This window comes from Ochotona princeps, chromosome 3 (genome assembly GCF_030435755.1).
Source record: "Ochotona princeps isolate mOchPri1 chromosome 3, mOchPri1.hap1, whole genome shotgun sequence".
Lineage (NCBI taxonomy): Eukaryota > Metazoa > Chordata > Mammalia > Lagomorpha > Ochotonidae > Ochotona > Ochotona princeps.
The window spans coordinates 6,563,664-6,591,342 of NC_080834.1; the positions used below are offsets into that span (position 1 = coordinate 6,563,664).

Here is a 27,679-nt window from a genome sequence, read left to right on the forward strand (position 1 = left end):
TAATAGAATAAATTGTTAAGTGCTATGAGAAATTATCCTTCAAATGATTTCATGAACGGGCTGAAAGGACACCATGAAAATATTGAGTAGGATTGTGACAGTAAAGACTCGGGAAAACGACCAACTTGAAAATAATCATAAACACACTTGGAAATGGACAAGGCACAGGAAGTAGCACCGCAAATTTAGAAAGATGCATTCAGACAGAGGCTGTCTCCCCATTCCAGCTGACATCAGGCTAGATCTCTCTTCCCAGTGGTGGACACGCAGTGCGTTGGAAGGTGTTTCAGCACCACTGGAGGCTAGCTATTCGGGATGCCAGCAGCATCTACCATGAGGAACTAAGAGAAATAATCCAGGAATAATCACCCCACGTGGTAATCCACACCCAGCACAGGGGTCTCACGGCTCATAGGGGAAGGGGCAAGGTGGGAGCTGTAACACCCAGGGGAACACAAACACCACTTACAGGATAACAGTCCCCAGGGTCCCCCCGCTGCTGCCACCACGTGAGAAGCAAATTCAGGGTTGGCAGGCTTGCCTTTTCTTTTCACCCAGGAACAGAACATTGATTTTTGTGTCAATGTTCTTATCTTAAAAGCAGAGCCTGAAATCGAGTCTCCTGAAACATGACAGGCAAACTGGATTTGTCTTTCAGGCTGCCAGAATCCTGAAACTGACACAAGGGCAGCTTAACGGGGCACTTAGGAGAAATTAATAGATCCCAATCAAATCAGCCAACTGCAAAAAGACATTTCTAAATCGAGTGAGCAACAGTGAATTAAGTGACATTAATATTAAGTGACATTAATGAGTCACTTTGAGTGCGCTCACAGTATCAACAGTATGTAACAGGCAAATGTCATGGCACAGCCTGTTAAGCTGCCACTGTGTTACCGGCATACCATATGGACACTGCTTGTTCCAGCTGCTCCACTTCACATCCAGTTGCATACTTAAGGTGCCTGGGAAAGCAGAAGACGATGACCATGTACTTGGGTCCCTGTCACTCACATGAGAGACCCAGATGGAGTTCCTGGCTCCCAGCTTTGGCCAGCCTCCCCCCAGCTGTTGCAGACATTTGGAGAGTGAAGTACTGGATGCAAGATCTCTCTCGCTCACTCGCTTGCTCGCTCTCTTTCTCTCTCTCTCTTTTCTTCGGCCCCCCTCTGTAACTCTCTCAAATAAATAAATATTTAAGAGAAAAAAATTCTTACTGTTTGAGGAATTTAATGACTGATACACATATTTGTTCTCCATAATAAATGAAACAAAATAGTGATAAAATGGCTATAACAACATCTGATTTTCAAGAATGAGAGGAAGTGAAAAAAAAAGACTTTGAATATCTGAATTTCGGGGGGGGTCTCAGGCCAGGGGTCTCATGCTCGCATCCCACACACCAGCCACCACGTGCATGTGGTGGGCTATCCCCGGGCCTGCCTGGGCTCCAGCAGATGCTCCCTTTGGGGTAAGTACACCGAGGGAGGGGTCTCCAGGGCTAGGCGGGCTCGGGGCTGCCTGGGGTCCGGGGCCCACCCACCGCCCTCATAGGGCGGTGAATGGGATAGGGGAGGGGTGCGACCTTGGGCTTGGGAGTAAAAACTTCCAGCAGCCTCCTGGCAGCAGGGGGGGTCTCATGCCCGCATCCCACACACCAGCCACCACGTGCACATGGTAAGCTGTCACCAGGCCTGCCGGGCCGGGTGCTCTGGGGTTTTGGTTTTTGAATTGCTGCTTAGGTAGCTCCAGGTTGAACCCAGTGCACTACTGGGATACGAATTAATCCCAAAGATTCCTAATGACAATGCTTATCACCGAACACCAGTCCATGCAAAAGCTAAGGCTTGGTGCTTGTCCAGCAAGATCATATCCTATTACCTGACATGATGATGGATCAGGAGATGGGTCACACCATGCAGAGCCATGACATTAACTAGCACTCGAGAACCATATCCGGGGTAGATTCTGTGGGGAATATGTGGGCCAAACCCTGTGGAAATTCTAGCCCCACTGGTTAGCTCAAGAGTTGAAGGGGTGATGGACTAAGCTAGGTGTGACCAAGGAGCCTGCCATCAATCACAGGTAAAGGAACCCACAACAGTCTGGACTGGTCAAGGCAGCAGCACCCAAATGTGCATCCTGAATAGCATGTGGGGTGGGTCAGGCTGCAACATTCACCAGCTCATACAAGGCCAAATGGAAGGCCAGACTTCACTGGGCACTGGCCTAAAACCCAATGGCATTTATAAGAATTGGGTCTAGCAGGGGATCAAGTGGAGGAACTTGGGAAACTCCTCCCGCTGGTGAACATGGGGTCCAGACCTGGGGGGTCGGACAAGCTGGGCAAAGTAGCTCCAACAGCTGGCTAATTGACATTAGTGTCAATTGGTAATGGAACAGGGTGTACCAGGCAGGACTAAGCAAACCTTAGCCCACAAGTGAAACTAGAAACCAAGATGGAGCACAGGTCAAGTGGAGCTAGGCTCTTACATCTACTGGTCTGCGTGAGCCAGGGACGCTATGCTACAGTGTCTAAGGCAGAGGGCGTGACAGGTGAGGGGCTGAGCCAAGCCGAGTCAGAACAGCCACTGGCATGCGCATGATCTATGGCTGGGAACAGACCCAGTTGCGGAGCTAAGGGGACACCCTAGCTGGGTTGAGGTTCCCACCAAGGGGCTCGTGGGATGGAATAGTGGCAGCATTCTGATCAAGAAACGGTTGTAGTCTCCCTTGGCACAAGTGTTGGACTGGGACTGGACGCACCAAACCAGGCCAGACTCCAACACCATCTGGTACTCTGGAGGACCAGGGTAGATGTGGGACTGACTAGGCTAGGTCTCAACCCCTACTGAGCCATGTGTGAGCTGTAAGTGGGTATGGACAATTCGTTGCTGGGCTAAAGCATCCAACAGCAAGAACCAGTTTGGGTTGAAGGCCAGTTAGGAAAAGCCACTGTTCCTGCTAGGACAGGAGGTGAATGAGTAGTGCTGGCTCATGGACACCCACTGGTATGTGCAAAATCTGGCATTGGGAGGGGTTCTGATGGAGGAATCTGGGCAACTCCTCTGGCAGCACACAGACCCAGCAGGTAAGCACAAGAAGCATGAAAGGAAACAGACAGGAACAGGCCATGAAAAGTTTCCCACTGGCATACATTTGGCACGGGTTGAGGGCAGACCAGGCTGAACCAGTTCACGTCATCCACTGGCAAATCTGAGCACCAGAACAGAGTGTGGTTCGAGCCAGGTTCAGTCGCGACAAAAACCAGTGCACAATACGGAATGCCAAGGTGAGGTTGCCTGTGCCAGATCTGACCGCAGCACCCAACCAGCACACGTGAGAACCAGGAATGGAGGGGGCAGAGCCAGCAGGGGGAATAAAGGGGGATCCTCTTGCCAGGCAGCTACTCCCACTGGAAAGTGTGGGCTGGGAAGGGAGCAGACCAGACCAAGCAGGTCTACAACACCTGTGGGCCTCATGTGGACTAGATTAGGGAAAAGCCAGACTGGGCTGATTATTCCTGCTGGTGCAAACAAAATTAGAATGTGTGAGGGTTGTCTGGGCTTTGCCGGAGCATCAGCTGGCAGAAGCTGGCACTGGGGGCTAATTCTGTCAAGTCAAACCACAGAACCACCTGGAGAGTGCATAATCTGGGAGTGGGAGAGGCCTGGGAGGGAAATAGTGGGCTCCTCCCTCTTGGGTTACCACTTCCACAGGAGGGCACTAAAACTAGGACTAGGACAGGGGCTGGGGTGGCTAGACAGAGAGGCACCCAACAACAACCATGAGGGCTGGATAGTTGAGCTGGTTAGATGGAACCAATTCTTAATACCCATTGACATGTACGGGAGCCGAATGGGATGTGGGACAGACTGAACTGCTACACAGTCTGGCAAACCTGGGTAGGGGGCAGGTCTGGTGGGGATTATTGTGGGTCGCTCCAACTAAGCTGCAGCTCCCACTGGTTTATGCGAGGGCCGAGTAAGTGCTGGGCAGAACCAGGCTGGACTGCAACACCCATTGATTCCAGTGCAAGTCGGGGCTGAAAACAGAACCAACCCAGAGGTTGCAGCTACCAGCTGATTGGGGCAATGACTGTGCCGGGCCCTGTGCTTGCTAGTACATAAAAGGAACATCTCAGACCCAATTGAAATGCTGGACTCAGAACCCTAACCAAGAGAAGACAGGAGACAGAACAAGTCAATCAACCACCTCAGCTATATGTTGGCAGCGAAATACCGGGCAAACGGAGACTCTATGATGGACTATGTAAATCAGTGGATTCTTCAACGACCTCATCGTGCTTGGAGTGGCAAGATTGGCAGCGATTCATAACTGGTGAACTATCAAAACCACTTCAGCAAGAATCTCAGAGCAGGCTTCACATCCAGGACCTGGGGTGGGTGGGAAACTGGGTGGGGCTTCTCCCTCAATATCCCCCTTACCTCACATACATGAAGGAAACAATATGGAAATAATAGACTTACCCACTTTCCTATAGCCCTTGAACCTTTTTACCCTAATAAACTATGTAAACCTTAAAAAAATAATAAATAAATAAAATATCTGAACTTCAGTAAGTGGTACAAGAGCATCAGCAAAGCAACTACAACTGCATCACTGGCTTCGTTAGGCATTTCCTACAAGTTTCATAACCAAAGATGTACATTTTACCTTGCTACAGCTTATTTCCACAATTCGCTGAACATCTACATTTTTCTTCCCATTATCACAACACAGTCATTGATTACACCTATTCTAGCTGCATTTGTTGAGCCATTTCTCTTTGCAAACACTATGCTAGCCATTATCACATTCAATCTTGAAGTTCAATCTCAGCAGGCAATCACCATGGTAAAGAAACTAACAGAGGTTAAATAACTCAATCTGACAATCTGCAAATACGTAGTAGAAATGGGGCTTAAATTTAGGTTGTGTATTTCAAACTCTTAACAATTAAACTGTCTCCCATGGCTCACCTCTCATAATTAGCGTGCAAGCAATTTCCAACTATTCAGGCTTAAAATAAATCATGGCTTCCAGTAAGCCAAGCAAGATCATATACATATATATAATCCTTCCTTCCTACACAGTGACCCACTCTTGCTATTTCCAGAAAGCAAACATTCTTGTTTGTACTTGCCCTAATATTTAAAACTTAAGTAGCATCATCCTGAATTGCTCTATGATACGTTTAATCAGAATGAAAGTGGAAACACACAGCTCTCCACAAGCACACAAAATGCACCTCAACTTCTCAGGAATACCAAGGGATCAGAAGGCTCCTTCTGCAATGAAACACACCCATCATGGCAGCAGGGAGTTAGAGGGAACAGCTGTGTCTCAGAACATCTGTCAGTCACCAAGGCAAGCAGCGGACTTCTTACAACCAACCGAAAAGGAAAGACGGCACCCCGTTTCTCGGGTACGGCAGCCACAGGCTGGGAGTCGTGGCAGTGCAAGAACAGTTGGTATAGTCCCTCTGCTTAAGATGAAATGCTACCACTAAAATTAGCACAGCTCAGACAAATTAACTATCCATATTGTACTTCTTCTGCCAGGGAATGAATGAAGTGTCCAATTCTACATCAGCAAACGTCCTCTTAGCCAACACTTACAAATGTCTTCTATTGCTGGATTTCTCTCGGTTATTGATCTAAATCATTCAAATCTTATATTGCATAATTTCCTACTGGATAGCACCGCCTTCCTCCAATAACAGGCCTAAGACCATGCTAATCACTATATATGCTTAACTCCAGAGACACTAACAGGAAAAAAATGCACGCTATGGTAACAATGACCCAATAAACTAGCCAAAAAGAGTTCATATTCTTAACGTTAAAAGCATAATCTCTGTGACTAGAAAACACCTCTGTACACACACAAATGCTTCCTCAAGTTAACTTTGGTTTAACTTACGATGATCCAATCATACTTTAAAGACATTCATAAATCTGAAAGATAAATTCAGAAGATGGACAGTATTTCAATAACGCGGTAAAGCGGAGCCTTTGATAGGTTTTTAATTTTATTAACACAAACAGTGGTCATACAGAACACTGACGCCACAGCTGTGGATTTAGCCGGCTATAGTGCCAGCCCTGGAAGAGCGTGAGCAACTTTCCAGCAGCACACATCACAAAGGGGTGTGTTTGTTCGTTTGTTTGTTTGTTTTGCAAAACAAAACGAAACTCCCAGAGTTATTGGAATTACTTCTGTTAATCTACATGACTTCAGCAATCCAGAACAGAAGGGCAGGCATTGCAGCAAGTGGTTAGATCACTTGGGACACACACACTCCATGCTGGAGTGTCTGGGGTAAAGTCCTTCCCCGCCAGCTTCTTAAGGGGTCTGAGAGGCAGCAGGTGGTGGCCAGGGGCTCAGGACTGCTTTTCTCTCCCTCCCTCCCTTTCTTCCCCTACCTCTGTCTCCATGGCTCCATCTCTCTCAGTTGCTCTGCCTTCGAAAAAGAAATACACTTACATAGTATCAAGCAGAGAAACAAATTTACAAAGTTTGCAATATTTTTCAAAATGTGAAGATAACAGGAGTCCTCACAAGAACACAGTTTCCTATAAACAACACACTTCTTTTATCTTCTCACATTAAAAAAAAATTGGAATATTTTTAAATGGAAATTTAATTCTAGTTATTCTTGGCCATACCTGATGATCTCTAAATCGAAAGCGAATTAGGAAAAAAGTAGTATCAAGTGCTGGCCACGTTTAACTTCTAAAACAAAGTTAGGATTCAAAAAATACAAACTGTCTTGTATCCATGCCTCCTTTGGCCTAATCAATATATGCATGCTAAGCCTCCTTGTGGTCTCTGTTCAGATGCCTTCAGCACTGCGTGTTTGTCAATCATCCTAACACAATCTGAAAAGCGTGACGTAACCCGAGTAGAGAGCGGCTCATTAAACGGCTCAGGTTGTGAGGGGAGACTTGAACTTGAGCTGCAGTGCTCCGGACAACAGCTGTGTGTACTCCTCCCCGCAGTTCAGGCTGCTTCCCCTACACACATCTTCAATTTCTTCAGTATTACCCATGTCTTAACTCTATTAGGACATGAAAACTTCATTACAGTAAAGAAAAGGCACCAAACGTTCTTTTTTTGTTGTTATTCATCTTACTTTCTTTTAAAAATATTTATTTTTCTTGTAAAGGAAGATTTACAGAGAGAAAGACCTTCCATCTGCTGGTTCACTCCTCAAGCAACAGCTATGGCTAAAGCTCAGCTGATCTGAAGCCAGAAGCCAGGAGCTTCCTCCAGATCTCCAGCAGCAGTACAGGGTGCCAAGGCCTTGGCCCGTCCTCTACTGCCTTCCCAAGCCACAAGCAGGAAGTTGGATGGAAATGGAGCAACTGGAACAGGAAACAGCACCCATATGGGACTCCGGAGTGTGCAAAGTGATGACTATCCACCAGGCTATAGGGCCAGGCATAGTCAGCTTATTTTCACTTTCTATTTTTCCTCCATACAGACAACATAGCACAGAGTTACTCAATAAATGCATTCTATCTTGAAATATTATCACATTTTTAATATTACAGAATGAGAGTTATTCTTGGCATACCTTTATATCTGCTAAGATGCACTCTGGTTAATGCCACCAGGGAAAGTGCATGAAGCATCAAATCTTGAGACTTACCTAATTACAGAAATGTAGATGTATTGTAATACGTCACTGACAAAAGCAAACACAGGGCCCGGCGGCGTGGCCTAGCGGCTAAAGTCCTCGCCTTGAACGTCCCGGGATCCCATATGGGCACCGGTTCTAATCCCAGCACCTCCACTTCCCATCCAGCTCCCTGCTTGTGGCCTGGGAAAGCAGTGGAGGACGGCCCAATGCTATGGGACACTGCACCCGCGTGGGAGACCCGGAAGAGGTTCCTGGTTTCGGGCATCGGATCGGCACGCACCGGCCCGTTGCAGCTCACTTGGGGAGTGAAACATCGGATGGAAGATCTTGCTTTCTGTCTCTCCTCCTCTCTGTATATCCGGCTTTCCAATAATAATAAAATCTTAAAAAAAAAAAAAAGCAAACACAAATTACAACTTGAAACCAACAATGAGGGCAATACAGAAATATGAGAACTTTCACCTGTGACATGTGTAATGGCACATCACATGCTGGAGTGCCTGGGAACAAATCCTGGCTCTGCCTTTGACCTGTCTTCACGCTAATGTGGAACATTAGATGCAGTGAGCAATGGTTCATGCCCTTGGGGCCTCGCTACTTTTTTGGGAGAACTGGAGTGAGCTCTGGGCTCCTGGTTCCGGCCTGGCGAAGCCCCAGGAGTCGCAGGCCTTTGGGGACATGAATCAGCATATAGAAGACCTCTCTCGGGCCATCTCTCTCTGTTTCTCCACCTTTCTGCCTCTTAAGTCAATCAATTAAAATATTTCAGAGTTTCAAATCTACACAAGCTCCTTATCGGCTCCAACCATGGAAAAGCACTATCTACATTTTTTAAAAAGTGGTAATGAATGGAGAAAAGTGGAGAAAAATATCACTGGCAAAAATGCTCAACATCACGAACAATCAGGGAAATGGAATTCAAAACCATGATGTGATACCACCTCACCCACGCCAGAACAATTTTCATTAAAAAGACAAAAAGAGCGATGCTGGCAAGGATGCAGAGAAAAGGGAACTCCAACACACTGCTGGTGGTGCATGCGTAAAATGGGACAAATGTAATGAAAACGTCGTGGAAGTTCCTCACAAAAATAAAACCAAATCTATCCCATGGTACAGTTATTCCACTTCTGGATATGTTTCCAAAGGAAATGATTTAGTATTCCAAAGGGACACCTGCGTTCCCACATTTTCTACAGTACTATTCACAACGGAGCAGACATGGAATCAACCCAAGCACCCATCAGCGTTTGAACGAATAAGGAAAGTGTGGTACGGAAACCAAAATGGAATATTACTTGGCCATAAACTAGAATGGAGCAATAAGAATGGAAATGAAGACATTGTGTTAAGCGTAATATGCAAAACCCAAAAAGCACTACATGTTCTTGTTCATTTGTAGAAACTAAAAGAGTGTAAGAGCAAAATATAGAACAGTGATCATTAGAGGTTATCAAAGGTAGAGAAGAGTAATAAAAGAATATAAGATAACAAGTCCAAAAACGCAATTAGAGGGAATAAGTAACTTCTACAACACTTTAGGGCGACTAAAGTTAAGAATTTAGCATAACTTTTTTAAAGCCAAAAGAGCAGTTTGAGGCATCCAAGCACAAAAACGGGGGGGGGGAGTGGAGAAAGGGAAGGGAAGGGGAGGGGAGGGGAGGGGAGAAAGAAAGAAGGAAGGAAGGAAGGAAGGAGAAAGAAAGAGAGAGAGAGAGAGAGAGAAATGATGAATGCTTCAGGAGGCAGAAAGTTAATCATCCTAGTTTGGTCATTGCACATGACATAAATATATTGAATTATACATGTAATACATAAATATGTAAGTAGACACTACAAATATAGTATGTACAATTAATAAACGTGTACAATTACTGTAAGTAAATTTAAACATACCTTGACAAAATAAAATTGAAAAACAAAAGCTGAATGTGAGCACAGAATTTACAAATCTCCGAGAAGGTGCCAGGTATTTGGGAACTGAGCTATATTCAAGTCAAAATAGATTAAGAAGTCTAAATCATCACTCTTTAAGTGCATTCATTTCTTTGCTTTGGTGATTTTCCAGTTTGGAATTCTGTTTTGTTTTGTTCTTGGTTACCTAGTAAAGTCACTGCTCAAAAAATTCCAACCTTGTCTAAACTTCACGACGAAGAAAGGGAGGGTTGTGCTCCTCCAGCCGTGGCCCGCAGGAATGCGCAGAGGCCAGACGCACAGAGGGTCCGTTCACAGTTGCGCTGCCCGTCGGAGGCCAGAGGGAAGCCAGCAGCCTGGGAGCGGAGAGCGGACCTCCGAAGACCAGGGCCCCAATGCTTGCTTAGAAACGACTGGAAAATCACCTCCAAAAAACTCTCTGTAACCTCCCTGTAAAAAGTTGCCAGACGATTGAATCGGGGTGGTCATTCGAGTTTGCCAGCAAAACTGCTAGTTTCTTTCTCTTTTTTGTTTTCCAGTTTAATTCTTTTAAGAAAACCATGTACATCCTATATATACAGGACTTCTTAAGTAAATAAAAATAGCTGCTAACGTTTAATATGTTGCAAGAAACAAGGAGGAAAGATTTAGAAAACGAACTTAAAATCTTCTAAAAGTAAAAGTAACTGGCTCCCTTGTGGGTAGCGCTTCTAAGTAGCTCCCTAGGGCTCCATAAAAGCTGTGGCATCAGACCAGTCCAACAGACTCATCCATGGCCTAGCTTTGCCAACGGACACTGCTCACTGAGGCCGGAATGCAGTACTGCTTCTCGGCTTTTCGTCCTCTAGGCCAGAATGGTATCTCAGTAACAGGAAGCCAAGATTGGCAGGCTCTCAATACCTCTTTCTATTTGCTGCTGGGAGGACCAACCTGTGTAGCAAGCTGTATATTAAGTATCTCCTTACTTAATGCACTGGAGTGTCTGGAACTGACCAACAATACTGGTGAAGACAAAACTGTATGCCTGGGTTGGGGTCTTTGGTGCAATGATTGACTCTGCTTGATATGCCTTCACTGGAAACCAGAATGCCTGGTTCAAGTTCCAGCACTCCATTTCCAATGAAAACCCCTTATTAATGTGCACCTTGACTGGGGGGGGGGGGGCAGAGGGGACAGCAGATAGTAACTTAAACTACTGGGTTCTTACTTATCTCCCGTGGGAGATCTGCATAAAGTTCCGGCTCCTAGTTTCAGCCTGGTCCAGTGCTGGCTACTGCAAACATTTAGGGAGCGAACCAGGAGATGGTTCTTTCTTTCTCTCTCTCTAAGAAAATGAAATAGGGATTAAAAACAAATTGCAATTGCTTTGTCTCATTCTGCTGTCCTGAGCACTTACATGAGAGAAAAAAAACACTACCTGTCCCCTAACTTCTGGAAGGAAACCCAAAATAAGTTAACAGTTACTGGAAAGCAAATGGGGAAATACCACTTAAAATGTCTGCAAATGAAACGTAAAATCAAATCAGAAGGTGGATCATTTAGTGTAATAAAACATTAAAATACTTTATGCATTCAAAGCAAAGAAATATTAAAAGTACAATATAACAAATAAGATTTAATGTTAACTTTGGTATATTTTCAGTTTTCCTGCCCTTCTCTCCTCATTTACCCCTTTATTTCATTGCATGCTCACAAACTTCTCATTTACATAAAAGTTTGTTAAGTATACAGCAATCGTCATGTTTTTAAATTATATTCAAATTGAATCTGTTTTTCATTTCTAGAGACGATTTTGATTGTTGTAAGCACAGTAGTTCTTCATAAACAAAGTCGCCAGCCTAGAGAAAGACTTGCTGATGTCGATGACAGTCCCGCTGAATCCCATGGAACCTCCCTGTCATTGAGGAACTTAATAAGAAAAGTAACAGTCAAAAAAGGAAAAGAGATTGAAGCGTTGACTGCTCTCCAAATGACTTAGAAAAGTTTGTCCACTTGCAACTCAAATATTTCCCCTGGTTGGAAAGAATTTAAACCTATACAAACTAAATTTTAAGCTAAAACTTTGTAGCAGAATAGATGAGAAATTAACTATCTCTATCTGCATTAACTGGCATTAGATCCACATGTTCACAAAATAATAATAATAATAATAATAATAGTAATAATAAAAGTACTATCTTCCCCAAAATGCTACTAACGCAATGGGGAAAAAGTAAGTCAATTATTAGTCACCAAATATGTAAAAACATTAATCTAAACTACTTCTTAAATGAGATTGTTTTTTTAAAGAATGTTACATGTGCATTAACAAAAGTAGATCTCCTTTCTAAACACACAAAAAAATGTGATCGAATTATTACTTATGTCTTGAAAAATAATAAATCTTTGCACTTTATTTTTCCTAAGTGAAAAAATATCAAAGCTTACTTGAACGTACTGTTCTTTGAAATCATAAAGAATTTTTCTGATGAGGAAGCCTTGTACGGGAGCGATCACTCCTGTACTGCAAAATCATCTGTAGTAGTTCCTTCCCAGATACACCCTGCAACACACACAGGCCCGCGGGAGCAGAGGGAGTAGAAAAACTCACTGAAGCATCTGTACCTCCACTCTTGTCAAGGACGTTGGATGAAAAAGCACCTGGATCCCACTGCTGCAAAAGTGGCAGACCAGGCCAACCACTATGGAAGAGAGCACGCAGACTTCTCAGATACCTGAAAACAGATCTACCATACAAACCAGTCATACCACTCCTGGGACTATGTCCAAAGGAAATGAAATCTGCATGTGAGAGGGTTCCTCTCAGCCCATGCTTAGAGCAGTGCAACTCACAATACCTAAGATGCAGAAGCAACCCATATGCCCTTCCACTGTTAACTAGATAGAGAAAATATAGTTCCCATACACTATGGACTACCGCTCAGCCATCAAAAAGAATGAAATCTTGCTATGTGCAAGAAAATGAACCCAGCAGGAAACCACTGTGTTTAGCAAAATGAACCAGTCTCAGAAAGAAAAATATCACATAACTTCTCTCTGATATGTGACAATTAATACACAGAGCACGGTAAACCTGGTCATTGTCATTGAAATTAGCATACTGGGAATAAATTGCATTGTACGCATGCTTCTCAATTTCCTAAGTAATGGTAGGATTCCTGGTTTTTATTATGTCTTTAATCCTGCGTTCTTTCTTTGGCCTATACTTGTTATGTCCCTATACTTTCTATAGCAGAAAGTTAAGCTTGTTACCATGAAGCAAATGCCCATGTTATCGTAATAATTTGGGATAAAAACAAGGAGGAGAAACAGAAAGAGGAAAATGATCAGGAAAAGAGGAACTCCTGTGCTTTCAAGTCTGCATTATGAAAAATAAGAAATCTACTCTATATGAATTTTAAAATGATCATTTAAAATTAAGATCTAAAAAATAAATATTTCTTGGCTGACTACAAGTTGAATAGCTTTGGAAACTAGCTTTATTAAGTTTAGCATGGTAAGGGAAACACTCCAAAGCAAATGCAAACCATTAAGATAGAAAACAAAAAATATACATAGAGAGAGGCCGTCATTTAGTCTAGCAATAAACAGGACAGCTGAGACTACCATTAGCACATGGGAGGCCTGGATTTCAGGTTCTGACATCATGTTAAAATAGATCTTAGAAACAGCAATGCTGGCGCAAGGACCCGGGTTCCCACCACCCATACAGGAGATCTGGATTGAGTTTCCAACTTCCAGCTCCTCCCAATACTGGCCCAGCCCAGTCCCAGACAGCATCCAAGAAGCAAACCAGTGGATGGGAGAACTCATTCATTTCTCTCTCTCTCTCTCTCTCTCTCTCTCTCTCTCTCTCTCTCTCTCTCTCTCTCTCTCTCCCCCTCCCCTCCAGCCCTTCCCCTTTCTACCATTCATTTCTCAACTGAAAAAATTATTTTAAAATATGTGCTGCTTAAAAGCCACCAGTTACTCAATTTAGACAATTTTAAAATAATGTTCGAAGGCAAATAAAAATATTCACTGATAAAGAGACTGATCATTTCCAGAGCAAATTCCTATAATGCAAGGGATCTTCAAAAAGTTTGAATATTATGGAAAACATCAATGCATAGATTTCGAAATGTATTTGCATTAAAATGATTTTTTATTCTTTTCCATAAAGTACCGTTGCTACATAAGCTCTGAAGAATAAGCATCCCTTTTCAGAGTTGAATAACGTCTGCTAATAACACTATTCACACCAAAGAACACATCTTATTAGCTTTAAATGCCGAGTTCAAAAAGATGTAACAGAGATGCCTGAAACTCAAATCCAGAATACCAGAGTAATCTTTGACAAAGTCTAAAATGAGAACCAGGCTGCTGTAATGCCCAGAGCCAGCTGCTACTGTCCACGATCTGGCTCCTTCGAAAAGATTTGTGTGAGCCACGGCCTAAGTAGGAATGCCAATTCCTAAGGCAAGGATCAGCGAAGTTTTCTGCACAAAGTCTCAGAGTAAATACCTTGCATGTTAGTGTGTGTGGCAGCTACTCAATTCTACCTTCTGTGTCACAGTGGCCGTAGGCGATACATGAATGAATGAATGAAGCAATAAGTCAGCAGACCTTATCATTTCACATCATATTCAGGGATCATAGCACATTATTTTTTTTCCTAACCACTGAAACTTGAAAAAAAAAAAAAACCTGCCTGCTCATAGATCATACTAAAAAACAAAAAAAGCCAAAGCTGGCTTTGGCTTACTGGACTTGGCACAAGGGCCATACACAGTCTGACCTTGGGCCCAACTTTCCTTCAGTCTGTGACTAATCCATTTCTTTTCATTCATATAAGCCTAAAAGTGTGTTCTTTCTGCTTTTAGCAGAAACAGTTCTTTCTGTTGTGCTGTTTTGCTCCTTTATATCATGGTTGCCCATTCTGTTTCTTTCACACAGAACTCAGAAATTCAACATCCCAACAATGATGTCAAAAAAAAAAAAAAAATTCCGAAGACCGGAAGACAGAGCATGCTCCCCCCTCCTCTATTGCCTTCTAGCTGTTTGACCTTAGGCAAAATATCTCCATTTGACTCTTACTGCAAAATAATTGCGGCACAAAATCAGCTGACAGTAAGAGTGAAAGGGATGCTTTATACCAGCCAAGTGAGGCAGGCGGGAACTGTCACCGGAGAGGAATGGCCGCCACGTGAAGCTCACACACAAGGTCTTTCCTGACCGATAACTCACCAGGTCACACAGAGGAAGTGATGGTTACGGAGCATAGGAATGTATCCAAAGTCATGACAAGAAGAGCAACGAGTACACTAACTGACTGCATGCCAAGTTTCATTACTTCTAAAAGTAGGTCAAATTCAGCATAGAGAATCTCTTTGTGACAAGAAATGGGGTCTGGGTTTCCATCACAGACAGCAGGTTAAACCAGAATTCGGGAGACTGACATTCCGTGTCAGAGTGCTGGATCCACAGCCAGCCACCCTGCTTCGGATCCAGCGTCTCTCTCTTGCGGCTTGGAGAGAGGCAGATGGCACAATGTCTTGGCCCCTGGCACCCATGTGAGAGACCAGAATGAAGACCACCGTGGCTACTGCCTTCAGCCTGGCCCAGAGGGGGCTGTTGTGCCATTAAGCAAATAAACTAGGGATGGGAGACATTTTTCTCTCTATGCTTCTCCATCTCTTTGTCATTCTGCTTTCAAATAAATGTCTAACAAACAAACAAACGTCAACAAGAAAAACAGGGTAGGCACCATGAAGAATACGAAAATAAATAAAACTCAGCCTTTTCCTTCAAATAATTTATAATGTATTAAACATAAAAGCCCACAACACAAAGCAAGCATGATTTGCATAAAACAATTGCATTAAAAATAAACATTATCAAATTGGTCCTCCAATGACACTGTACTTCCAACATCAGCTTGAGAGGTCATCTTCATACCATTTGACAGGATCAGCATTAAACCTTCTCCATGTTTTGTCCCATGTGACAGAAGGAAGACCACATTCCTTGCCAGTCTAGAGCTGTTCTGACGCCTGATTTCATATAGACGCTGATGTGGATGAATATGCCAGCCAGGGTGGCTGGGTACAGGACAGAGAATATCCAGACAAACCTCTCTCTCTTCCCATCTAACAGTTTCTCCAGCATCTTGCTCCTTCCTTCTCCACCCTGAAAATTGTTGGTTTGCACCAGCAGACAGCGATAAATCTTTGCTTTTCTCCTTACATGGACCACAGTAAATTAAAGAGTTGAAAAAGGAACATGGTTCAAAAATACGGGTCTTGAAAAAAACATTTGAAACCATTTCCTTCACTTTTGCCAAATCTGGGGTTCTGCTCAGTTTAGACCACCGTACATTCAAAGTACCAAGGAAAACATATCCACAGTTGTTAGGCCAGGCCTGAAGCACTACAGGCTGACAAAGTACCAGCAGGGGGCCCTAATGGCTAAAGTCCTCCCGCCATGCATGCATCAGGATCACATACAAGCACTGGTTTGTGCCCTGGCTGCTCCACTTCCCATTCTGCTCCCTGCCTGTGGTCTGGGAAAGCAGTCGAGGACGGCCCAAAAGCCTTGGGACCCTTCACCTGCAAGGGAGACCTGGAAGAGGCTCCTGGATCCCGGCTCCAGCTCAGCTCCGGTTGTTGCAACTACCTGGGGAGTGAACCATCAGACTGAAGATCTTCTGCTCTCTCCTCATCTCTGTAAATATGGCTTTCCAATAAAAATAAATAAATCTCACACAAAAAAAGGACCAGCAAAAATATAGAGAGCCAGGCCTTCCCACTTTCATCTAGAGAACAGAGAGTAACTTCAAGCTATGGATCTGATTTCATGACACTGACTAACAGGGTCCTGTCTGTAAAAGCTTCCATAAAGACATAATTTTCAAATACAATTAATATGCATGAGTCTAGGGGGAAAAAAGGCATTTTTTTTCAACTGAGATTCTGCTGGTTTCTTTCTATACTAAACATAAAGTAACAAGCAGAAGAGAATCAACCCAGCCCCACAGCAGAACTCTAAGGAACTGTGACAAAATGCAAGGACCTCAACACGCAGCACCAGAGCTAGGAAAAACTACACTCCAAACCAGTGGACGAGAGTCCAACAGCACATTCCCCACCACAGGGGAAAAATGGAAACTCACTAAAACGACTTGCTTTCAACAGAGTGGCTATCAATCCAAAATTACTGCTGAGCAGACTCCAAATGTGCATCATGGGAAAACAATGTATAAACTTCACTGTATCGTTCCAGTTTTAGTATATGTGCTGCTGCAGTGAGCACTACAATGTATATACTTCAAACAGCGCATGTGCGGAAGCAAGCATCTTCCAACAGTGTTTTGCTGGAAATTTTGCAATGCCCTTTTAGAATGTGCCAGTGTTTCTAGTATATACAGAGATTTGTCTCAGTCACTGATTTTCAACAATGAGCAATTTTACCCATCACGGAACATTTCCTCATTTTTCATTTCCAGCAGTGGTACAGGCCTCTAACTAACTGAACACTGAGGACACTGCTAAACCTCATCCAATGCACAGAACAACCCCAACAACAAACAAAATGTCAACCAAAGAGCTTCTAATCTAATGCATTTATTTGTAGCTAGCAGGGACAGGCTGACGAATACAAGCAGTAAGAGATGGACAAAGTCTCTTATGCTAGACATCTTAAGAGTCCCACAGAACTCAAGTAGACACTTTCAGCCATAAAATACAAGGTTTTCAGAAAGTTCATAGAGAAGGCGCATCCTATTTTAACTCCATTTTCCCATGAGCTTGCCGAAGCAGTCTCCTACGGGATGAAGCAAATCACACTTCCTGCGTCTGGCCACGTTGTCGCTGTGTTCGCCTTTTCCCCTGGCGAGCTTATCAGACAGCCTACCAACACCCACCTCCACCGAGCGCACACACACAGTGGCACATTTAGGAATCGCCCACGCCCACCTACCAGAAGTGCCCTGACATTCCAAAGGTAGGTTTAATGTGGTCTTCCGAGGAAAACATTTATATCTGAAATACCCTTTCTGTGATGCCATAATTCATTAAAAGTTTGCTATTCAGCTCCGTGAAATGTAAGTCAGAGGGGAAACAAGCATGTTTTGAAGGTAAATGTAAAGACATTTGCAAGAACTCCATGGAAAGGAGAATAAAACACACAAACACATTTGGTTGAAGAGTCCCTTCCGAAACTATGGAAGCCTTAAATTAGCTCACTTACAATCAATGTGTCCTTGGGAGTTTCAACAGGGGCACTTACACGAGAAACATTTTTTTTAAGGCTTACATTTTCAAATAGGCTTAAGGCATTTACTGGTCTACTTGCTAGATGTTACAAGAAAGATTTCTAAACGACTTTTTAAAAGGAGTTCACATTTAGACACACAGGTTCAGGGTCCCATTAAGTCATCGAGGGTACCTGAAAGAAAGACAAGCATGGAAAGACTCCCAGGAGCGCATCTGCAGCCCAGGCGTCGCAACGTAACAAAGCAAGCACTGTTCTCAGAAACGTGCGCAAGCTAGGCAGCTGTCCTGTGCACGGTTCCCTGGAAAACACTTAACAAGGAGGACAAACTACTACCACGCAGATTCTCAGGACTCTGGCACCTTCTGAATGCACTTTGCAATGGAAGTTTCTGCTCAACTCAAGTTCAAGAAGAAAACACGCAATTTACGGGATAAAAATAAAGCATAGCAAAATGATGCTAATGAAAGAAAAGATGAGAAGAGAGAGGGACTCGGAGAGAGAACAGTGAGGAGGATGCAGAAGTGGTGGGGAGGAGAGACGGGGGAGGGGGTAAGCCAGAGGGAGGGAGGGAAGGAAGGAGAGGGAAGAGAGAATATGAGAGAAGCAGTGAATTAAATAGGAGATCCAGTTTCAGAGTTGGGAACAAAGCACAGACACACAGAATCCCGAAGAGTTCTCTTGAGCAGCAACTGGCAACAGAGTTTGTTTGGGCAAACATGTGGTGAGACGCTCTTTAATCTGGCTAAATGTAGAAAGTTTGTTTTACAGGAACTTGACTAAACTATGTGTGCAGTTCCAGCTTCTGAAAGCCAACAGCAGCACCGGGCTTAGGAAAACGGTGACCCAGAGGGAAGCTGTAGAGGAAACCCCGGGGGACGAAAAGTTCTGTCTGGGCTGCCCCAGTAGCCAGGAGCCCTACTGAAAACAAGGTTTCTGAGGTTGTTGTTGGCTCGAGCTAGGTGTTATACCGGCTGCTTCCCGGGGCCCTGGCAGGAATGTTGTCACCATTAATCAGAAAGTACACTGAACCCCCGTGTTTGGGTCACAGGGGCAAAGCACTGGCGCGGATAAACCGTGCCAGCTCCCGGAAAGGAGAAGAACGCAACGCTGCGAGGAACCTGCAGGATCGAAAGGAAACCCCAAAACTCGTTCGGAAGGGAAACCCGGGAGCGCTGTTGCAGCCGAGGCCGCCGGAGGGCTCCCCACTCCTCCGGGGTCTGAGCGCAGCGCCGCGGGTGGAGAACCCGGCGGTCCTGGCACCACACCGGCCGCCCCGGGCTCCACGGGCAGCGCCCCTAGGGCCGGCGGATGAATGACTCGCGCCCGCTGCTCACCTGGAGGGATGCTGGAGGGGTTCTCCGTGCTCGCCCTCGCACGGGGACTCCACGGCTGGACGACGAGAGCCAGCAGCAGCAGCAGGGACCCGAGCGCGTCCCAACCCATCTTCGACCCCGGGAGGGCCGGCGCCGGCTCCCCCACCGTCACTTCTCGCGAGAGCGCAGGGAGCCCCGATCCACCCGGGGCAGGCGCCAGCAGGCGGCACACGCGGCGGAGGTGGGCGCAGGACCCGCTGCAGGCGAAGGCGTGGAGCGGGGTGACTTATAGGCTCCCCGAAAGGGGAGGCGACGGGGCGGGCCGCGCCCTGGCTATTGGCCGCCTGCTGACCCGCCGCTGCGTGCGCCCCTGCGGTCGGCCGCGCTCGCCGCCCAGGGCCGCCTCAAGGCTGGGGTTTCTTGCTCACCTCCGACCCTATTTAAGGAGCTGTCTGCGGCTACGTGTAGAGGCTCACGCAGCGCTTCTGGGTGGAACAGGGCAGGCTGTGCTTGGGTTTGGGAGTGGGAGGAGGAGGAGCGGCCGGGAAGGGGCAGGGCGGGCGGTGCTCCCGTCTGCGTCCCGGCTCCGCAGCTCCCAACAGCAGCCGGGGAGGGTGAGAACTTGGTCCTCTTTGGACCTGGGTGCTCCTGCGCCTCCACCCTGAGTGCCTGCAGATCCGCCACTGCCCTGGCTTGGGTGCGGCCCCGCCAGACCCTGCCGTGGAGTTGTTGTCTCGCCGTCTGTTATTTCGAAGGGAGAAGGTTTTAGCGGCCTGTTAAAAAAGAAAAAAGCAAGGCCATGTTTTTATCTCACCCTGTAAGTCCCAAGTTTTTTTTATTATCCGGTGAACACTTCTTCCTCCACCGCTAGTGCCAGGAGAACCGGAGACTCTTTCCAGTAATGAGGCATTTAAATCCTGCGGAATCGGAGCCCAGCGTGTGTAACCTGGGACTGTGCCTTACAACAGCTGCCACTAGTCCACATGGAAAAGTACTCCCGGGCAGGAGTCTGGGCCATCTCCGGAGCTCCTTGGGGCGCGTCCCTGACTGCTTAGCTTTTGACTAAGTTCTAAACAAGTCCCTGTGTTACTCTTCATATTTTTTGATAGCAAAAAGGGGTGAAAAACAGAAAGGAAGGCGAAGGTTTTACAGTCCTACCTCACTCATTTCACAACCTGAGCTACTTTAAGGAAGAAAGATGATCAGCCTGAGAACATTCTGGAATCTGCTACCTCAAATGAAAGGCGGGAGAATTACTTGAGCCAACAACCCTTCCAAGTTAGAGTCTATGACATTAAACCAGGCAATTTTTGCAAAAGATAAATTCTGCTGTTACAACACTTTGCCAGAAATTAACATGAAATCAAAATATGAGAGCATTAGCAGCAGGGAAAAGCTGTAAACATATAACTGTGTATCTATATGTCTAGGAGGTGACGTTTTGGAGAAAGAATTGTTTCCTATTCCAAGAACTGTGTTTTGAAAGGTTTTTTTTTTTTCAGAAGAGGAAAACTGGAATAAGTTTGGGGAATAACAAGTAATTAAAGAAATGGAAAGTGTGACCTGTGCAACGATGAAACAAGGTTTAGCTCGTCTAAAGAAGAAAAACTGAACAGGTGGCCAGCAGAGAGGACTCTGCTAGAAATGGCTGGTCTTTTGGCCTAAGTTCAGCCTCTAGAATTCTCAGCCTCGTTCTGCCAAACTCTATGAACTGGACTCCTTGCTTCTCAGGTTTTCTAGAACTTTCCATGACTTGGATAGCCACATCTGAGGTCTGTGCCTTCTCACACGCTCTCTTGCCCCTCTGGACACTGAAAAGGGTAGGTGCTCAAACTGCAAAACCCACCAGAAACTGCAGGTTGCTTTGAAAGCCAGGAGAAAGAGGCTTACCTAAAGCAAGTGCGTCTTTGAAATTGTCGGAACAGTCGCTTCTGTTGTGGACTGAACGTCCCACGGTTTTGAAGCCAGATCCTTCCTGCCACCTTATATTTCCAGTCGTCTGTGACACATTTCTACTTGAATGTTCCCCTGGCATAAACTCATGTCTAACTCATCCAGCCCTCATCCCACGGAGGACATCCTAACCTCCACCAGTGATGCTGCTGGTCCCCAGACACACACACACCCATCAACTCAAAGGGTTAGAGTCAAACCTTTTCATTGTTTCCTTTCACATTTTGTCTCCAGCAACCCCCTGTGCTCACTGTCCTTTCATGGCAACCATGAACATACTCTAATGATACTATAACTGTTAGCTAACTGCTCACTGTTCCAAGCCAATGGGACAGTAGTACTAATATATAAGCCACAGTTGCATTCATTATCCTCATCTTATTTTTGTTATTTTATCCCCAAACTCAAACACCACATAGATAACAATCCAAATCCTTTAAGCTAGAATTCAAATTCCTCTGTGATCAAACTAAACTCTCCCCTGTATCAAACAACTTTTGTTTGCTTGATTATCTCCCAAAGCAGATAAAATTCCTCGTTGTATTTATTCCTTAGAGCTTGGGTAAGAATCATTGTATTCCATTGGGTTCCTCCAGAAACCAACACTGAGCCAAGAATCTATAACAAATGTTTGTGAGGAGTTGGGGTAGATGAATGTCAAGTTAAACAGGAAAGGGAGTACAGCCAGTAATGGCTAAGTTCATTATAATGAATTTAATCCAACAAATTTGGCGTAGAATACACCACTCCAAAATATCCTGAAAGAAGCCAGAGAATTTGGGGTCTCTATTCGACCAACACCCATCAGCCACTGATTCGTGGGATGGAAAATACTCAATTTCAGGCCTTCCCAGTCTGCGGTGCTCACAGCCACAGCAGCCCTTGTTTGAGAACCAGGCATGCTCAAAAACAGCAAGGCATTTCCCCAGCTGCCATGCCTTTGTGCATGTTTATTCTGTCTAAAATGAGCTGACAAACATGTTCTAGGGAGCTCAGGTGCTGCTTCCCACGGAAGCCTAACTTGAAGTAAAGGACCAGGTTATATGGCTGCATCTTGCTCCGATTCCTTCAGTAAATCCCTTTCCTCTGTGACAACATTTAGAGGCCGGTTTGTTTAGGAGGACAGGATCCAGGTCCTTTTCATTTTGCGTACTGAGTAACTGGCACAGCATCCTATGTATTCACACATTTGTCCGTTGGAAAACACGAGCTGCGTGACTATCTTGAGCACTGTTTGTGACCTTAGCAAAAGCAGATACATCGGTGGCAACAAAGCAAACGACAGTATTTTTACGGAACCTTTACTCTCAGGTAATGGATGTTAAACATAAGAGTAATTTGTTATGTAGAGAAGAATAAATCTGAACAGGTGACTAGGACAGTCCAGGAAGGAAAGGGGTGTGCTAAACCTTTAGTGAGTTCTTTGGAGGAATTAGTGGGAAGACAACACTGAAGATGGTGAGAGCAAATAAGCCATGTCGTGTGAGGAAACTAAAGATACACTGAGTTCAAGGATGCTGAGGCCAGAATGTGTGTGAGGTGTTGTGTGAAGCCAATGAACGTGGTAATGTTACAGTGCAGCTGGTTAAGCTGCCACTTACAGTTCCTGGCATTAAATACCAGAGAGCCTATTTAGAGTCCTGGCTATTCCACTTCCCATCCAACGTGGAAAAGCCGTGGGAGATGAACTAAGCGTTCGGGCCAGCCCCTGCTCACCCACGTGGGAGAGCTAGCGCCTGAAAACCATCCTCGCCTACTCCCTGGCTTCTGTGATCATTAGAGAGAGAAGCAACAGAGGAAAATATCTCTTTCTCTTTGTGTCGTTACTTCTCTCTGTTGCTTGGCCTGTGAGCAGAAAACAAACAAATTTAAAAATAGGGCCCAGCACAATGGCCATAGTGGTTAAAGTCCTAGCCTTGAACGCCCTGGGATCCCATATGGGCACCGGTTCTAATCCCGGCAGCCCGGCTTCCCATCCAGCTCCCTGCTTGTGGCCTGGGAAAGCAGTTGAGGACGGCCCAAAGCTTTGGGACCCTGCACCCGCATGGGAGACCCGGAAGAGGCTGCTGGCTTCGGATTGGCTCAGCCCCAGCCGTTACGCCCGCTTGGGGAATGAATCATCGGACGGAAGATCTTCTTCTCTGTCTCTCCCCTCTGTATTTCTACGTTTCCAATAAAAATAAAATAAAATTTTTAAAAAATATATGTATATATACATAGAGAGGCCATTAACATTCAAAAATTGTGGGTAAGAACAGCAGGAAGGGACACCAGAGATAGCAAGCAGGGTAGATCGAAGCAGATAAGATGAGGTGGTAATGATAGGGCCTGCTAACAACCTGCTCCTTTACTCTGAAGGACCTGAAAAGCCACATGGATGATTTTAATCAGAGCATTGGCATGACCTGAACATGGGTTTGCAAAGGAATTACAGAGTCTAGCTGCCAGGTTAGATGGGAAGGTTGTGGGAAAGATAAAAGGTGAGGCGTGCAGATCAGTTTGGGGCTGCGGCAGCATCCTGGAGACACATGATTATGGCTTCAACCAGATTGGTAGCAATTAAAAGGAGTCGGTCCCTAGATAGGTTTTAAATGCACACCCAACATGATTTGAATGTGCGTTAAAAAAAGAATACAGTGTCATAAAATATTTACCTAATGGATGTGTGTTGAGTGAATGAGAAGTACAGCTTGGGGAACGCTTGTACTAACCTGGAGGAGGAAGCAGTTGCAGGAGCACCGATCAGTGGAGAGTTGAAATGCCCAAGAGAGGTCTTTGGGGGTGGGGTGAGTATGGGAAGAAAGTGGAGTTTCACAAAGGAGCCTGGTAGTCAGTGAAATGGAAAACCTGCCTGCAGAAGTGAGGTCTGGGAGACAGGTGGAATCTGAGAGCCCATTGCTTTTAGCATTGGAACATGAGTCGAAGTGGAAAACTTTACAAAGGGGCACAAACCTCAGGGACCCAAAAGGTCATGTGGAAGGCTCTAAGAAGGAAGCACTGCGGCCTGTGCTCCTTGGGCCTTTCTTACAGACGTCAGAGAGGCGTTGCTAACTTTAGAGTGAACAAGGTACTCCCAAGCTGAAGCTGTTTAATGTGTGAGAGGCTTATAGCCCCATAGGCCCCGCCATTTTCCTCTAAAATGCTGTAATTTTAAAAGCTATAATTTGAAGAGAATTGTCTGCCAAGTGAGTGCTTCTGATGTATATCCTTTCAAACAAAATTCCATATGAGAAAATTAACTAACCTGTCGCGGCCAGCAGAGCCGGTATCATGGGTACGGCGAAGGTCCGGGGGTCAAGCACCGACACAGGGAGACCAGGCATGGTGGGAGAAGTCTCCTCAAGCCTCTCTTTATCACCCCTCTATATACTCTTTCCCCCCCAGCCCATTAGGGCGCCATTAAGGCACCAATGAGTCTGATTAGACCAGGTGCTATAGCCACAGGCCCAATTCCTGAGTGCTCCGCTTAACGAGTGTTAATTAGCTCATTAACCCACTACACTAACCCAACTTCCACACAGAGAAATCGGATTCTTCACAAACAAAAGCTAGGTATTTGGCAGGGGAGTCAAAAGAGCGAGAGCAGCCGACTGGAGGTTTTTACTCCCTGACTTCTTATTTAACTACAGGAAGGGATAAAGTTTACTTCTGTCTCGGTACCATTTTTTTTTTTAAAACGCTGTTGTATGTTTTCGTCATCTTAGCATGGGTCTATGGAACCTTCCCAAGGACAGATGTGTGTTGTGAAGTCCGGGTACCTAGCAAAATGATGTCAGATGTAAAACTAAACTCAGCCAAGTTCAACGTTGCAAGAGAAAGCCAGACTAGCAGAGAGAGAGAGAGAGCCAGGGAGCACAGCAATAGTTGGAAGATGACTTTAACAGATGTTTTATGAGCCTTGGAAATAATTGGGATACAACTGTCTAGGCCATGAGTCACCAGCCGGCAGGGTCACTAGCCGACATTTGTGGTGTCTGTATTCAGTCTTCCTGGTATGTTTGATGAAAGTTCAATGCTATGACATACTTGTTCACAAAGGTAATACCAGAATGATATTTATTATGATCGGGTACAACAGATCTCAATTTCCTTGTTCAGTGATGCTTTCTGTGATTTTGGGGGGGTCTCTGTGCGAGTGCTTCACTCTCCCGTGTAACTCCTTTGACAGGCATCAGCCTTCCAGAGGCACATCCTCCTGGAAGCTGGTGGAGCTGAAGTGCCAGTGTGCCTCACTCTCAGGGGCTCTGTAAGTGTCAGGAGACAGTCTGAGAGGTGTACAGTAGCCGAAGGCGGGAAAAAAGCCAGTTTGTAAACAGCAACAGTCCCCAAGCAAGAATTTCTCAGAGACTGTCTATGGAAATGTGGGCGGGGGGGATGGGCAGGGGAAGCAGCTCCTGGACGCCAGCGCTCCAGAAATCCAATGATTGCTGGACTTTCTTTTCTTAAATAAGTGCTCACTTCTCTATCATATTCTATATTTATAATTCTTCATCTTTTTTCCCCCTTAAAGATCCTAGAGTAAAATAAGTTTTGGACCTGGCGGTGTGGCCTAGCGGCTTGAGTCCTCGCCTTGAACGCCCCGGGATCCCATATGGGCGCCGGTTCTAATCCTGGCAGCTCCACTTCCCATCCAACTCTCTGCTTGTGGCCTGGGAAAGCAGTCGAGGATGGCCCAATGCTTTGGGACCCTGCACTTGCGTGGAAGACCTGGAAGAGGTTCCTGGTTCCCGGCTTTGGATCAGCACAGCACCGGCTGTTGTGGTCACTTGGGGAGTGAATCATCGGATGGAAGATCTTGCTTTCTGTCTCTCCTCCTCTATGTATATCTGACTTTGTAATAAAAATAAATAAATCTTTAAAAAAAAAGTATACAGAGTTTAGAATCTCTGGTCCCTGGACACAACATGGAATTGGACCTTCCTGAAGCAGGCCTGAATGTATGGGTTCAGTGTCTAGTGTCTTACTACTATATTGCCCTGAGATTGTTTCCGTCGATGCTTTGGCTCAAGTATCTTAGTCACTAACTCAGATCCTGTCTGATCGCCTAATATAGTTGGGGCTGGGGTCTCCTGGATTGCCCTCCCACCTGCTGTACAGTGTCTGACTCCAGGTCTTGACACAGGATTCAGCCTTCACTGACTCGGATCATTCATTCATACGATTGAAGAGCTAGTTGTGGCAGGTCTGACCTCCAAGTGTCTGTTCCAACCAGAATGCTTTTAGTGGAAAATTGTATGAAACACCCGCATCATTAGTCCTCAAAGAATGCTAACCTGGAATGAAGCACAGTTTACCTGAGAAAATCCACAAGACATATAATGAAAGTAGATGCAAATGGCTCTACTATTGTAAGTATCGTGAAGAGAGCATAATACAACAGAAAATTATGAAACTTTGGTTTTAGGGAAGTCAATATTTCTTTTAAAGATTTATTATTTTTTATTGGAAAGGCGGATATACACAGAGGAGGAGAGACAGAGAGGAAGATCCTCCATCCGATGATTCACTCCCCAAGTGAGCGCAACAGGTGGTGCTGTGCCGATCCGAAGCCAGGAACCAGGAACCTCCTCCAGGTCTCCCACATGAGTGCAGGGTCCCAAGGCTTTGGGCTGTCCTCGACTGCTTTCCCAGGTCACAAGCAGGGAGCTGGATAGGAAGTGGAGCCGCCGGGATTAGAACCGGTGCCCATATGGGAACTGGCGTGTTCAGGGCGAGGAGTTTAGCTGCTAGGCCATGCCCCCGGGCCGGGAAGTGAATATTAACCAGAAATCGACCATAAAAGTGCAAATACTATTCTTAATCTGTCATTCCTAAAATCAAGGACGTACATTCTGTTATAATCAGCAGAACAAGTATTTTTTTTTTCAATAGCACTGAAAGAATTTACTTCAAAGGGTGCGTAAACACAAAAAAGCCTGGTGCTGGCCAATGAATCATACAGGACCTCAGAAATTACAGGTCACCTCTGTAATATTTGCCATTATGTGTTTCCAAAGGGGGTGGTTTACAGCAAGTATAATTTTCTGCATTATAGGCAAAGATCACAATGTACAGAGTCCTTTGCTGCTTCTCTCTCTCTCTCTCTTTCTCTTTCTCCTCTCTTTTTAAAATTTTAAGGAGAGACAGAAAGATCTTGCATCCTCTGATTCACTCCCCAAGTAGCTGCAAGAGCCAAAGCTGAGCCCATCTGAATCCAGGAGCCAGAAGTTTCTTCTAGATCCCCTATGCAGGTGTAAGTCTTCAAGGCTTTGGGCCGTTCTCAACCGCTTTCCTAGGCCACAATCAGGGAGCTGGATGGGAAGCAGGGCCACAGGGAAACAAACCAGCATCTGCATTGAATCCCGCCCGAGCACGGTGAGATCTTTAGCCACTAGGCTTCTGCACCTGGTGCTTTCCTGCTTCTTGAAGATCACTGTTAACAATGAATACAGTAACAAGTAAGAATAGAATACACTTGCTGACTGCACACAGAATAGTCAGTGCACGCCCCGGAGGCACCATGCCTTCTGCAACGCTATCATCCTACCACTGTGGTATCAAGATGCCGTCCTTTGGTAGGTGCTCTCTAATGTCTCTTTTACATCAAGAACGGTGTTTT

General features: G+C 45.3%; 1 protein-coding gene across 2 annotated transcripts in view; it reads right to left on the reverse strand.

Moving 5' to 3' along the window:
• Positions 1-19,289, reverse strand: part of PLOD2 (procollagen-lysine,2-oxoglutarate 5-dioxygenase 2) — an 83,029-nt gene extending 63,740 nt beyond the window's left edge. For both annotated transcript variants that reach the window (XM_058661410.1, XM_004597755.3), the window contains exon 1: positions 19,150-19,289. In XM_058661410.1, the coding sequence (XP_058517393.1) occupies positions 19,150-19,258 (109 nt within the window). In that variant the 5' untranslated portion in view covers positions 19,259-19,289. The remainder of the gene's footprint in view (positions 1-19,149) is intronic.
• Positions 19,290-27,679: the final 8,390 nt, after the last annotated feature.